The sequence below is a fragment of the Zootoca vivipara genome, chromosome 2 (genome assembly GCF_965207765.1).
Source record: "Zootoca vivipara chromosome 2, rZooViv2.hap1.1, whole genome shotgun sequence".
Classification (NCBI taxonomy): Eukaryota; Metazoa; Chordata; class Lepidosauria; order Squamata; family Lacertidae; genus Zootoca; species Zootoca vivipara.
Window position 1 is genome coordinate 104,366,921 of NC_142584.1, and position 15,748 is coordinate 104,382,668.

Below are 15,748 nucleotides of genomic sequence, written 5' to 3' on the forward strand. Positions count from 1 at the left end.
AACCCCAGAGTTGGTCACGACTGGACCTAATGGTTAGGGGTCCCTTTACTTTTACCTTTATGACTGGTTTGGCCACACTGTGCATGGAGCCTGGCTCTTATAGTAATACGTTCATTGCTCACACAGCCCTTAACCTTTAAGGCAGCCTTTGCCAACCTGGCACCCTCCTGGAGTTTTTGAACTACTATCTGCCCCAGCCAGCACTGGGAAAGGTGTGTGTGTGTGTGTGGTTCTAACATCCACAGACTTTAGCAGGTCACCAGAAAACAGCTTGAATTTTGACAAGCCATTCTGTCTTCTGGCAGCGTACCATTTTTCTTTTCTTTTCCTTAAATATAAGTTATGCTCATTACCAGGGCCGTCTTAAGCATATATGGTGCCCTGGTGTGAAGATCGCTCCGGCGCCCCACCTCCCCACCCCGTTTCCCACCGCGGCTGTCTGGTGGGTGGAGCGCGGCTGCCGCAGGGTCAACCGCACAGCGCCCCCTGGTGGCCCTGTGCCCTGCGCCACCCAGCCCTGCTCATTACAGCCAGAGCAGTACAGTAGTTGATTGAGGCTTGACTTTACGCTTGAGGCTTGACTTTACGCTTACTGTAGGCATCTGTGCCAGGCTTGTGTGTTCAAAATATTTATTTGTTTTCAGTGTTTTTACTACCCTTCATCCAAAAAAAAAAAAGAAAGAACCCAGGGGATTTTACACATCCCTCCAGTTAAAATAGCAACGTGCACGATAAAACAGTAAAATGCAAACTAAGAAGTCCTGCTATTAAAGAATACAAACCATTTTTAAAAATGCAGCAGAAATCCTAATAAAAACAAACAAACAGCATCAGTCTGGCTTAAAGAGGGGTGCTTTCAGGCCATGCCTGAAACTCAGGAAGGAAGGAGACAACTGGGTGGGTGACAGCTCTAAGGTCCTCCCCGTATTACTATCCCATGAGCCATGTTCATCAGTGGGCTTGGGTGATGGGTCTCCTCTGCAGATCTGAAAGCACAATTATTGTAATTATGTGACACTTGCCAGAGTGCTTCTCTGACCCTTTCGCACCAAAGCACAACAACTGGTGTTATTTGCCGCCAAGGGAATGAGAGCGTGAGCATTGCGTGCTCTTCAGGGGTCTTTGCATGTGAGAGAAGGAAGTTTAATTGTTCGTGGCTTACAACAAGCCACACTTTCCTGCTTCTTCTGAATATGAGAACCCTCCTGCCTCGGAGAGAAAAATAATCCCAAAGTCTAGACCAGTGTTTCTCAACCAGTGTGCCTCCAGATGTTTTGGGACTACAACTCCCATCATTCCTGACCACTGGTCTTGCTAGCTAGGGATGATGGGAGTTGTAGTCCCAAAACATCTGGAGGCACACTGGTTGAGAAACACTGGTCTAGACGGTCCAGATCAGCCTCGAAGTGAACGGATGCTGTTTCCGCCAGAAGGTTGATGGGCAATTTCCTTGGCTTCTCCTTCTCTCTCCCCACCCCATGTCACATGCAAAAAGGAAAAAAAAACTAAGTGGAGACTGAAGGACACTAGCCATGAGCCGAGGCAGGCACCTATGGCCCTATGACATTTGTTGGACTGCAGCTCCCATCACCCCTGGCTGCTGGCCATGCTGGCTGAGGCTGATGGGAGTTGAAGTCCAGGAACCTCCAGGAGGGCCCCCTTCCCCTGATCTCAGGAAGGACGGGCTCAGGCTGGAGGACTCTGATGAAAGTATTCATGCCGTCCACTCCGGTAATGAAGAAGAGAGAGAGAGAGAGAGAGAGAGAGCTGCGTTCCCTGCGTTCACATGGGTTCCACAACGATATCAGGGAATTGTCATGTGTTTCATTTGTTGGTGCCTCTTCAAATGGCACCTCTGGGTGTAGCTTTTGCCGCAGGAGAGACACTTGAAGCGCTTCTCACTTTGGTGCAGCGCCTGGTGCCTGGTCATCGACCACTTCACGGCGAACGTTTGGCCGCAGTCGGGGCAGCGGAAGGGTTTCTCGCCAGCTGCCCGGTGCTTCTGAACCCCCGGAGCTGGGAAGGAGAGTCGCTTGCAAGCGCTGCATTGCTTTTTTCCGGTCAAGCCCATCCCACCACCGCCAGGGCCACGAAGGGCTTTCTCCCCCCAGGGGCTCTTCTGATGGGGCAGGGCGCCCAGGCAATGCATCTTCTGGTGCCTGGGAATGCTGGATCGGTGCAAGAAGCCCTTCCCGCAGTCAGGACACTGAAATGGTTTTTCTACCGTGTCTCCTGCCGGGCTGGGAAGGCGCTGGAGGTTAAGGGGGCTGATGAATTCCTGCCGCTCATCTGTGAAGATTTTCTGGTGTGCGCTAAAACTAACAGGGGGTCCGCTGTCACGGCCTTTGTGGGGCTGCTCAGGGGGGACCAGCTGGGGGGCAGTGGGGTTTAGCTTCAGAGCGGGTTTGCCTCCCTCTCTGGGACCCCCAAAAGATCCCCCTCCGGCACACGCTCCCTCGCAAATCTGGAAAGACGGCGGCTCGCCGACGCCTTCCCTGGCATTGCCGCAGAGGCGAGAAGTTCCTTTCCTTGGGTGGATGGTGGGTTCTTCAGCAGTGCCATCGCAGCGATGCCCTCCCTTTCGCAGAAACAGCTTCCGCCCAGCAACATCTCGGGCATCGCTCCGCTCAGATCCCTGCGAAACGGTCGCTGCGGCAAAGCCCGTTGCAGTCGGCTGCCGGGAGCCTTCCTGCTGTAAACGTCCCAACAGCCTTTCCCCACCGGGGTGATCTCTCGGCACCTCTGGAGGCATGCCAGGGTTTTTTCCAGAGGAAACGGGCTTCTCGCTCCTCGCCTGAAGGCCGGTCCCCTGCTGGATCTCTGAAACGGTCCTGCCAGCCGAAGGCTTCCCCTGGAGGACGCCTCCTTCCAATTTCGGCACAAAATTATACTGCAGTTGTACCAGCGGCACGGCAGCACTCTCCTGCTGCAGGGATCCGGGCTCCGAGGTCTGCAGTGTCCTGTTGTCTGCTTGGATAACAAGGGAATACAGGAATGAGTCAGCGTGACCCAGTTCTGAAAACGGAGCAAGAATCCAGCCTTGGGCTTAAACCATCCTGGAGGCAGATCTGCCTATTAACACACAAAATGTATAACAGTGGGGGAGCTGGATCAGCAGCAGGAAAGCTGTGGCCCTATAGAGGTTGTCAGACCACAGCTCCCATGCGTCTCAGCCAACCTGGTCAATGACCAGGAATGATGGGAATTGTAGTGATGAAGGATCCATTATCACCTCCCATGGCAGCCTCTCTTCCATGGATGAACAGCTCTTCCCATTTTCTCCCACTGCTGAGCCAAAATTTGCTTGCTTTCCATTTCCACCTATTAGTTCTAGACCCACCCTTTAGAGCCACTGAAAACAATTCTTTAGATACTTGAAGACCGCTGCCATGTCTCCCCTTAAATCGGGTCTGGGGTCAGTGCATAGCTGCCAAGTTATCCCTTTTTTACAGGGATTTTCCCTTATGCTGAATAGGCTTCCTCGCGAGAAAAGGGAAAACTTGGCAGCTATGGGTCAGTGTTTCTCAAACTTGGGTCACCAGCTGTTTTTCGGACTACAATTCCCATCACCCCTGACCACTGGTCCTGCTAGCTAGGGATGATGTGAGTTGTAGTCCAAAAACAGCAGGAGACCCAAGTTTGGGAAACGCTGCTCTTAAGACAGGCATGTCAAACTTGCGGCCCTCCAGATGTTTTGGCCTACAACTCCCATGATCCCTAGTTAGCAGGACCAGTGGTTGGGGAAGATGGGAATTGTAGTCCAAAACATCTGGAGGGCCGCAGGTTTGACATGCCTGTCTTAAGATGTTGCTGGACTACGACTCCCATCATCCCTTGCCATGCTTGCTAGGACTGATGGGAGTTGGGAGTTTCAGCAACACCTTGAGGGTCAAAGGTTCCCCACCACACCTGCCTTAAATCTTTGGCTAAACATACCCAGCTCTTTCAACTGCTCTCCTTTCCATCCAGAAGGCAATAGCAGCTCAAGGATTCCTGATAGTCCTACTCAGCATAGACCTACTGAAAATAATGAAGGTGTCTGTCTACACAGTAGTCTTGTTTAGACTATATACAATTGCAGAATTATAAAAGGTCCAAAGAATCCCAAGGGCTACTTTGCACACACTTGCACAAACATACCCAAATGTGCTCTGGCCTTGCCTTCACCCTGACCTGCTATATTTCTGTGTGCAGGGCGTTCTAGTTATAAAGGCGAATGTTCAAATACGCAATCCCCGCACCAACCTGTTTGTTTCGCTACTTTGCCCTTGGTTGTTTGCGATTTTATTTTATGATTTAAACTGTAGCTGTTTTAATTGTGACATGGTACCACTCGCTGTCGTTACGAATTACAAGCAAACCTCTTGCAGTAGTACAGCTCTGGGAGAACTGGACTGTACCAAATATTTCCTGTCCATTTGAATCGATTCTCAGTGTGGAACAATTGAGCACCTCTGCGTTTCTGCCTCACTCTCCTCATCTGTAATGTGGGTGACATGCTCGGCCGCTTGGTTCAGGGATGAACACGCCATTCCTCACCTTGGGATAAGCACGGCAAAAACTCAAACTCCTCGACAACATGGGCCAGCGAGAGGGGCATTGTGAGGCCTTGCTCCATCTCGAAGTAAATTTCAGGCTTGGGATTCTTCAATTCTGTTCAGCCAGAGAGCAAATGAGAGAGAGAACAAAAATCTTAGGAGAGGTTCAGCTCACTCTCTGCAACAGCAGACATACCTTAGCAGCAGAGACCACATGCTTTTCTTTCTTTTCTTTTTTTTAAAATAAATTTTTATTAGTTTCTTTCTTTAAAAACATTAGCACACAACATATTTACAAAAAAAGAACATTCTACATACAAAAAATCATTTACAATAGAAAGAAAGCAAAGAGCAAAAACATAAATTAAACCATCATTTGTTCCTTCTCTATGTTGACTTCCAATTTCTCTCTCTGTAATTTACATATATTAACCTTACTATATCGCACAATTCTTATTCTATTTACTTATTATCTTTCCTTTAACTTCAATTTAGGTTCAATTATCTTCTGCTGTTTGGATTTTGGATATCTTATTATTCAATATATATTCATCAAAAATCCTCCATTCCTTTTTTTATTTTTTTGTTTTGTTTGCCCTCTAATTCTTCCAGTAAATTTTGCTAGCTGTGAGTATTCTTTCATTAAAATTTGCCAATCTAGTATGCTGAGTGTGTTTTTGCTTTTCCAGTTTCCATAGTTGCCAAGTCCGGGTCGTAAAGATCCGGGATCGGCAGCGCGCGCATGACCGGAAGTTGCGTGACGCAACTTCCGGTGGCGCTTCGCCCTTCTATGGGCATCAGAAAATGGTGACGCCAGCGCCGGAAGTCGCTTCCGCGCATGACCGGAAACACGTAAAAGCGACTTCCGGCGCCGGCGCCGCCATTTTCTGATGCCCATAGAAGGGTGAAGCGCCACCGGAAGTCGCGTCACGCAACTCCCGGTCATGCGCGGAAGCGACTTCCGGCGCCGGCGGCGCCATTTTCTGGTGCCCATAGAAGGGCAAAGCGGCACCAGAAAAATGGCCGCCGGGAAGAAGCGAATTTAAGGGGGAATGCCGGGATTTATCACCAAACGGGAGACCACCTGGAAACAGGAAGAAAAAAGGGGTTTTCCCAGCAGATACGGGATACTTGGCAGCTATGAGTTTCTCGCGACTAGTACTCTTGCAGCTACTATTCCATACATTAACAGCGTTCTATTTGCACTTTTCATATCCTCTGGAATTATATTTAGAAGGAACATTTCTGGTCTCTTTTTGAATGTGAGTTTTATCATTTTCTTTAGTTCTTTGTAAATGTCATTTCAGTATTTACACATCTCTGGACATTTCCACCACATGTGCATTTGGGATCTTATTTCCGTATCACTCCTTCCAGCACCTAGACCACATGCTTTTCACTGAAAATGTTCAGTTCCTATAATCTTCAGCTAAGGAGTAGCAGGTGATGGGAAATATCTGAGCCTGAAACCCTGGAGAACGGCTGATGGTTAGCATCCCCTAACTTAGTGCCCTCAAAGATGTTGTCAACTATAACTCCCACCTGCCCCCAAACTCAGGAATGACCTAGTTTCAAAATATAATATTGCAGGATTACATTTTTAAAAAACCTAACATGTATGATATATTGAATTATCATGGATTCAGACCAATATATACTTTTGAGTCAACATGCTTAGGGTGAATTTGCACCACTTATTTTTGTGACTTCCTTTTATATATACATAATTTTTTTTATTAAATTCTCTGTTTTACAATTTAAAGTACTCATTTTTACATCCTTAAGATATCAATGACTTCCCTTCTGCTCTTTCTATGGTTCATTTTACATGTCTCAAATCCCTGCATATTTTACAGAAACAATACCATTCAGTATTCTGTTATCACATCCATCGTAACTTATTTACACAGCTGAATTTATCTTAATGCTGCCAGAGTTTTCAGCTGTACACAGTTATTTCCCATATATTCAATAAACGTCTTCCAATCTTCTCTAAACGTATGTTCTTCTTGCTCTCTTATTCTACATGTTAACTCTGCAAGCTGAGCATATTCTGTCAACTTAAATTGCCTCTCTTCTTTGGTTGGGACCTCACTCCATTTCCATTTTGGGGCTAATAAAACATGGGCCGCAGTAATGGCATACGTAAATAACCTTTTTTGACACCTGGAAATTTCAGTCTGAATTAGCCCCAACAGAAAAGGACTCTGGTTTTTTTTGGGGGGGGGGGAGTACTTTTAAACATTTCCCCCCATTCATTATGGATCATTGTGGCTTCCTTTTCTTGATTTGTCATGGGGAGGAAGAGCCTTCTCCCTTTCTCGATATCCACACATATTCCTGCAGCTGTTCTGTGGATGACACCCAGTTCTACCTCTCTTTTAAATCAGAACCAGTGAGGGCGGTGAAGGTCCTGTGTGAGTGCCTGGAGGCGGTTGGAGGATGGATGGCGGCTAACAGATTGAGGTTGAATCCTGACAAGACAGAAGTACTGTTTTGGGGGGACAGGGGGTGGGTGGGTGTGGGGGACTCCCTGGTCCTGAATGGGGTAACTGTGCCCCTGAGGGAGCAGGTGCGCAGCCTGGGAGTCATTCTGGACTCACAGCTGTCCATGGAGGCACAGGTCAATTCTGTGTCCAGGGCAGCTGTCTATCAGCTCCACCTGGTACACAGGCTGAGACCCTACCTGCCCGCAGACTGTCTCGCCAGAGTGGAGCATGCTCTGGTTATCTCTCGCTTGGACTACTGCAATGCGCTCTACGTGGGGCTACCTTTGAAGGTGACCCGGAAACTGCAATTAATCCAGAATGTGGCAGCCAGATTGTTGACTGGGAGTGGCCGCCGGGACCAGGGCCGTCTCAACCATGTCGGGCGCCCTGGCGCCGTGATGTGGAGATCGCTCCGGCGCCCCCACTCCGCCCCGTTTCTTGTCGCGGCTGGTGGGCAGGCACAGGGCGCAGTATGGCTTCCGTGCGGCTCTGCCGCGCGACGCCCCCCCGCCGGGCCGGCGCCCTGGCGCCCCGCGCCAACCAGCCTACCCCTAGAGCCACCCCTGGCCGGGACCACATAACACCGGTCCTGAGAGATCTCCATTGGCTCCCAGTACGTTTCCGAGCACAATTCAAAGTGTTGGTGCTGACCTTTAAAGCCCTAAACGGCCTCGGTCCAGTATACCTGAAGGAGCGTCTCCACCCCCATCGTTCAGCCCGGACACTGAGATCCAGCGCCGGGGGCCTTTTGGCGGTTCCCTACCTGCAAGAAGCAAAGCTACAGGGAACCAGGCAGAGGGCCTTCTCGGTAGTGGCACCCGCCCTGTGGAACGCCCTCCCATCAGAGGTCAGAGAGATAAACAACTACCTGACATTTAGAAAATACCTAAAGGCAGCCGTGTTTAGGGAAGTTTTTAGTCTGTGATATTTTAATGTATTTTGATGTGTGTTGGAAGCTGCCCAGAGTGGCAGGGGAGACATGGCCAGATGGGCGGGGTATTAATAATAATATATTATTATTATTATTATTATTATTATTATTATTATTATTATTATTATTATTATCTCCAGTACAGTATTATTATCTCCAGTACAGTAATGGGTGGGAACTGCATGCAAGAGGAGGGTGTAATTGTGCAACACTTTTTGACGTAAGCTTAAGTTGGGGAGACAGTAGTGAAAGTGAGCGCGATGCCACTGCTTATGAAAAGACATGCTTTCATATTTGGTGGGTGGGATTAGTTGTCTTTGCTGCATTTCTGTTGACCTGGCAAGAGTTACTATGCTCCCTATATGTTAGTTTTTCTAGTTCAGGGGTTCCCAGCGGTCAGGAGCAGTGCTAGGGCTTTTTGCGCCCTAGACAAAAACTCCTTCATGACGCACTCACGCACGCACACCGCTGATGTCCCTGCGTCCCCTCCATTAGCGGGAGAAGCGCGAGCCAAGGGGGGAGCTCGGCACCCTCCCGCCTGTGGAGGGGACGCTTTGAGCTTCTCAGCGGTGGCGGCAGCAGCGCCCATAGCTGAAGGCTTCAGCTGCGGGCGCTGCCGCCGCTTGCTCACTGCAACCGCTGGGGATCTCACAGCGTCCCCTCCCTGGGCGGGAGGGTGCTGAGCTCTCCTTTTGGCTCGCGCTCCTCCCGCTGGGGGCTCCTCGGCGAGTGAGCGGGCGAGCGGGTGGGCAGCGGCGGCAGCGGCAGCGCCCATAACTGAAGGCTTCGGCTGTGGGCGCTTGCTGCCACTACCGCCGTCGCTCGCTCGCTGCGGCCGCCACCACTGGGAGCTCTCGGCGTCCACTCCATAGGCGGGAGGAGCGTGAGCGTGCGCCTTGGGAGGGTGGCGGTGGCACGGGGGTTTTGCGGGGCAGGCTCGGCAGCGCCCTCTCCATTTTCGCGCCCTAGGCAATGGCCTAGTCCGCCTAAATGGACGCACCAGCCCTGCCAGCGGTCCATGAGCTTCATTGGGGGGGGGTGTGTGTCCATGACATGCCTGCAATAATACAATTTAAAAATCATACAGCATGCCGTTTGCTACAATGGGCAGCAAAATCACCAAGAACCCTCAGCAATTTTCAAGTGGTGCCTGGGAAAGACCACTTTTTAGCTTACATCAGGAGTCGGCAACAAGCGGCCCATGGGGGTCGTTTAAGCAGCCCCCGAGCCGCCCCCAAACCGAGCCACTCGCTTGGCGAGTCCCTGCGTGCTGCACTAAACCAGCACAGTGCTGGAAATCATGTCTGCGCAGACGCCGGAAATTGTGTCTGCACAGGCGCAGATGTTGGAAATCATGGGTGCGGGTGCAATCCGGCCCACAGAGGGATCTCTGCTGGAGTGAACTGGCCCAGGCAAGGTAAACCTTGCCAACCCCTGGCTTATATCAATGCTTTAAAAGAGGTTTTCATCCAATTGCTCTGTACTGCTTTTAAATGTGGATGTTTTAAATTGTATTTTTATATGCATTCGTGACATTTTTATAATGTTGCAAAGAGCTTAGAGACTTCATTGAAACATGAAGTAGTGGATGATGATGATGATGGTAATAATAATAATAATAATAATAATAATAATAATAATAATAATAATAATAGCTGCATCTACAATCCTGCTAATGATGACATTTACAGGGTAGCACCATTTACGTATATGCTAAACAAGCTACAGCTCAGGGCCCCACTCTCTTGGGGGCCCCCAAAAAATTATAGGGGGGAAAACTGGATTTACGTTTCCAAAAATGTAAGATAAAAAACAAATAAAATAAAACCAGAGTGGCTGGGGAAACCCTGCCAGATGGGCGGGGTATAAATAAATTATTATTATTATTATTATTATTATTATTATTATTATTAATATATAGCAACAGTGTTTTGTGTTGTTAGGCTCCTAGGATGTAAGTAATGGGCCCTGCCTGCTAGCCTGCTCCCTAAAATATCACTGGTTTGCTCATTTCTATATCAATTACTTTGATAAAATACATATTTTGTTCTGTGCAAATGGCTTTAGATACCTATTGGGTCCATCAATTACCATATAGCATACAATCAACACAAAAAAACAGCGACCATTTGTTGTTGACAAAGGACAGCTGGACATATAAAGGGCCCTATTACCTTCAGTAGCTTAGGGCCTCATCAAACCTAAATCCGGCCCTGGGGAAAACCACAATCGCTCCAATGAACCTACCTCACAGGATTGTTGTGAAACCAAACTGAATGGCTGGAGAGCAGCTTGGAGAAATGCTTCATAGATTGTAATGGAAGATGCAAGACTTACCCAGCCAGGACAGCATGGTGCAATACTGCTGGATGTTATTCCCACTGAGGGCAAGCAGGTGGGGGTCCAAGGTGAACTCCTTTTCTTCCATGAGAACCACAGATACCTCTTCCAGGATTGTAGGCCCCTAAAGCAGAGGGGAAAGAGCCAGGCCCCTCCCAAAAATCAGCACTGTGTGGCAGGCGGCGGGAGAGGAAGAATGCCTGCAGTCCAGATCTCCCTCCCACACCCAGGTGGGCTTAGCTCAGGTGTACAGTACAGGTGTACAGTGCCTTCTCCGCTGCCTACCTGCGCCTTTCGCCCACCCAGATTCAGAGCAAGTTACGTGTGCAACTCTAAATTCACTATAAAAAAATTCCTTCCAGTAGCACCTTAGAGACCAACAAAGTTTGTCATGGGTATGAGCTTTCGTGTGCTTTCTTCTAAATTCACTGCTCTATGTGGACTTGGTCACAGAAAGGTCCGAGAGGGTTGCATTCCAATACTTAGTCCAACTCAGAGCAGACCTAAGGGAGTTTAATGGGCATAACTAACTTCAGCTCATTTGATTTCGGTGGGTCTAAAAAAGGTAAAGGACCCCTTCCAGTCAAAGGCGACTATGGGGTTGCGGCACTCATCTCGCTTTCAGGCCAAGGGAGCCAGTGTTTGTCCACAGACAGCTTTCCAGGTCATGTAGCCAGCAGGACTAAACTGCTTCTGGCGCAACGGGACACCGTGACAGAAACCAGAGCGCACGGAAACACCGTTTACCTTACCTCCGCAGTGGTACCTATTTACCGGTATCTACTTGCACAGGTGTGCTTTCGAACTGCTAGGTTGGCAGGGGCTGGGACAGAGCAAGGGGAGCTCACTCCATTGCGGGGATTCGAACCGCTGACCTACTGATCTGGGGAGGACTTGCTTGGCTAACAACCCTTCCTAAGGAGTCACATTGGATGAAGCCCTGACCAGGGATTTCTGCTTGCACAATGGGGTTTCCTTCCTCCTCAGTTGGTGCCCCCAAAATTGGTTCTTTCTCCTCTCAATGTTGACTTGCTCTCAACCTGATGTCCTCCAGAATTTCTTGGATCCCAACTGCCACCAGCCCCAGCGGAAGTATAAAAAATCAAGATAACAAATCTTTTACAAAAGAATGGAAATGGTCTCTTGAATATTTAACAGATAAACAGATCAGTGTAACAACCTGCAGTTTTATAAGAGTATATATTTAAAGAAGATGAATAAGTGAGTGAATTAAGTTGATTTGGATATGCAGAAGATATTAAAATTAAATTTAAGGAACCGCAGAAAGAGGGGGAAGGAAGTCAAGTTTTGAAATGTCAAAATGATTGTAAAATTAGTGAAATGTATAAATGAATGAATAAACGAGAAATTTTAAAACAACAACAACAACAACAACAGCAACAACAACAACAACAACAACCGTGAGGGTTGATGGGAGTTTTGGCCCAAACATATGGAAGGCCATATATAGGTTTAGGTTTAGTGTTTTGCAGGTAAAAGGTCCTAGGTTCAAATGCCCGGCATTTCCAGTTAGGGCTGAGAGAGACTCCCTGTCTGAAGAGCTGCTTCATGTAAGTGTAGCAATCCTGCGCAAGACGAACCAATGGTCTGATTCAGTTTAAAGGCAGCTTTCTGTGCACTTACGTTAAGAGGCATTGCAGCGGGTTGGACTAGATGACCCTTGGGTCCCACCCAACTCTATAATTCTATGATTCCTCATTTTCGGATTTCTGAAGATATCATTCATGGCTGGGCACCCCCAACTCCACTAATATTAACAATAAAGATGTTGATGTTAAGATTCACCAAGAAATGTGCCAAATAAGTATTTGGCATTTTGCAGACTTATCATGGCTGCTGTGAGCTGCCCTGAGATCCATGGATGAAGGGAGGTATACAAATTTAATATAAACAAACAAACAAACAAACAAATGTGGGTTCCTTCGGTGAGGAGTTAATCTAAATTTCAACTGTAGGGAAGGGAGAGTCAAAGTGACTAGGAGGCCAATAATAATAAACCAACTAGGTAAAACACATGCAATTACTGTACGCACTTCTCTTCCAGATTGATTATTCCGCAATAGCTACCACAGCTAGGATGTGGGCTTTTAAGCACTGCCACTTGAGCATCGTGGCTCCACTTCTACATAAAATTGGCAAGAAAAAGATCTACCTTTTAGAGAATACCACACACAAGCTTATGTCATAATAAATCAGCTGATCTTTTAAAGCTGCCACAAAACTCTTTGGAGACGAGAAAAAGGGGGAAATTTCATGGGTGGCAGATTTGTGCCTGAACCCAACCCCACTGAGATTTCTGATCTGACCCAACCCCACTGAGATTTCAACTCATTGGGTGAAATTGTGTGGATGCTGCTGCGGGGGACAGGAATCTGCCTTCCCAAACTGTTTTAGAGTTAAGACCATTGGTCCTTGTAACTGTCTACACTGACTGGCACCGGCTCTCCTGGAGCCCTTTGGCGAGATCTTCAAACCACTTCACAGACAGAAGACTTGCCCACGTTCCCCAACACCGCTGTACCTCAAGATCTTTCCGCTCAGGACCTCCTGCAGCCTTTGCAAAGTTTTCACTTCGGACGTCGGCACTCGCGGCGTCTCTTCGCTCCAGCATTTCTGCAACAGGCGATCGGTAAAGCGGACTGGTTCCTGGAGTTGCCCCACTACCCCCCGTTCCCAGCGCCAGCCCCAAACAAAAATCCTACAAGTGGGGGGGGGGAGGATGGATGAATGGATGGATGATGGAAGGAAGGAAGGAAGGAAGGAAGGAAGGAAGGAAGGAAGGAAGGAAGGAAGGAAGGAAGGAAGGAAGGAAGGAAGGAAGGAAGGAAGGAAGGAAGGAAGGAAGGAAGGAAGGAAGGAAGGAAGGAAGGAAGGAAGGAAGGAAGGAGAGAGAGCGCGGCAGCATCAACGCCTCCAACGACTTAAGGGGCAGCGGTGGGTGGAAGGAACCTTTAAAGGAGGCTGAACTTGCGCGCTGCTAGTCCTCATGAAGGCGGAAGAAAAAAAGGGCGCAAAGGGACTTCGCGTCCCGAGAGAAGAGTGATCATGAAGCTAGAGGTGGAAGAAACCATTTCAATGACGGGGGAATGGGGAACTTGGTAAAAAAAAAACACCTATGGACTAAAAGAATATCAGATAAGCCTACCACTGAAAATACATCCATAAAAGGCCCCCACACCAGGTAGTATATCCTGCTGGTGGAACGTCTTCTCCTAGAAACATCCATTTATTTGACTTCTGTTCTTCCCCCCTGCCACTCCCACTCTTTGTTATTCAAAAAAAGAAAGGAAAAAAAAGCGCACCAGAGTTTGGTCTGAGCCCAAGAAGATGATCTCAAGTGTCCCTCGGAGCATCTTCAGATTGTTGTGTCGCCTTGCATCTGATTAACCAGATATTTCGGAGCAATGGTGACGTGGCTTAAGCATATTTGACCCTGGCATAAAAGCCATTTTTAAAAATTCTGAAGTAGCTTCCTTAGGGAGAGGGTCAGAGGAGGTTTCTTAAGAGATGCTCCCTTAGCCTGAGCCCCTCTTGGCTGAGTGAAGCGAGGAGATCAGCACCAAAAAATGTTCATTGGGAACCCTGAGGGGGGAAGCAGTATACTGGGATTTGTTCGTTGAAGTTCTGGTACCTAACCATCACGTCTCAAAGCAAGTACCCCAAAACAGAGTAAAGAAGAAGTGAAAACTAGACAAGCAGCTTAGTCATGCTGGCCACATGACCTGGAAGCTGTATGCCAGCTCCCTCAGCCAATAATGTGAGATGAGCGCCGCAACCCCAGAGTCGGTCAGGGTCCCCTTTACCTTTACCTTTATGTGTGAATTTTGCCAAGACTAAAGCAATGGTATTTGGCAATTGGCAAGCAGTTAAACACAAATGGCAACTATAGGCAGTAATCAACTGGAATGATCTAATACAGGCACCCCCAAACTTCGGCCCTCCAGATGTTTTGGACTACAATTCCCATCTTCCCCGACCACTGGTCCTGTTAGCTAGGGATCATGGGAGTTGTAGGCCAAAACATCTGGAAGGCCGCAGTTTGGGGTGCCTGGTCTGGAGTCTCAAGTGCCAGAAAACAAGTATTTCTTCTCTTCTAACTGGAGAGTAAATGTGATACACAGTACTTGCTATTGCAGCAGCCAAAAGCACAGGCCGGCTGGGCTGGCTGGTTGTATGATGAGGCACAAGAGAGAGAAATGTTGATGAGTGGGAGAAAGATGAGGTTTTAGTTTAATCTGTCAATGCATAAAGTGCCCATTACAAAATAGCCAGCAGAAATCCCGCCCCCCCCTTCTTTCCCCAGCCACTGCATGCTAGGACAAGCCCCACTTGCTGAATATCTGCTAGTTGTGCAGGTGATAAAAGCATTGGAGCTGGGTTAGAAAAGTTGACAGTCCTACTTAAGAACGATAGATAATGTAAATATAATATAATGTACTGTACAGTAATGTAAATATAATAACAGTGGTAATTCTCCATAACTGTCAGCAGGGGGAGCCATTACTTCTGATGGAAGAGCTTTGGTGGAAGGAACGGCCTCTGATTCCTTAGCAAACTCTTGAAAAGTTGAAAAATATGCAAGCTGGGTTTCACCCTGACAAGGAAAGAAGTGGGCATCGTGAATGGGCCTGTGCTACTAGAGCAGTACAGAACAGGCAGCTTTAATCCATCCATTTTTGTTGTTTAGTCGTTCAGTCGTGTCCGACTCTTCGTGACCCCATGGACCAGAGCACGCCAGGCACTCCTGTCTTCCACTGCCTCCCGCAGTTTGGTCAGACTCATGTTAGTAGCTTTGAGAACACTGTCCAACCATCTCGTCCTCTGTCGTCCCCTTCTCCTAGTGCCCTCAATCTTTCTCAACATCAAGGTCTTTTCCAAGGATTCTTCTCTTCTCATGAGGTGGCCAAAGTATTGGAGCCTCAGCTTCACGATCTGTCCTTCCAGTGAGCACTCAGGGCTGATTTCCTTAAGAATGGATAGGTTTGATCTTCTTGCAGTCCTTGGGACTCTCAAGAGTCTCCTCCAGCACCATAATTCAAAAGCATCAATTCTTCGGCGATCAGCCTTCTTTATGGTCCAGCTCTCACTTCCATACATCACTACTGGGAAAACCATAGCTTTAACTATACGGACCTTTGTCGGCAAGGTGATGTCTCTGCTTTTTAAGATGCTGTCTAGGTTTGTCATTGCTTTTCTCCCAAGAAGCAGGCGTCTTTTAATTTCGTGACTGCTGTCACCATCTGCAGTGATCAAGGAGCCCAAGAAAGTAAAATCTCTCACTGCCTCCATTTCTTCCCCTTCTATTTGCCAGGAGGTGATGGGACCAGTGGCCATGATCTTGGTTTTTTTTATGTTGAGCTTCAGACCATATTTTGCGCTCTCCTCTTTCACCCTTATTAAAAGGTTCTTTAATTCCTCCTCACTTTCTG

General features: G+C 48.0%; 1 protein-coding gene across 1 annotated transcript; it reads right to left on the reverse strand.

Moving 5' to 3' along the window:
• Window positions 1-1,804: 1,804 nt before the first annotated feature.
• LOC148687000 (uncharacterized) lies at window positions 1,805-12,930 on the reverse strand. The gene is made up of 4 exons (XM_088662463.1): window positions 12,841-12,930; window positions 10,296-10,422; window positions 4,540-4,653; window positions 1,805-2,967 (listed from the first exon to the last, which is right to left on the reverse strand). Exons 1-4 carry the CDS (start codon window positions 12,928-12,930, stop codon window positions 1,805-1,807), a joined length of 1,494 nt encoding a protein of 497 aa, XP_088518589.1.
• Window positions 12,931-15,748: the final 2,818 nt, after the last annotated feature.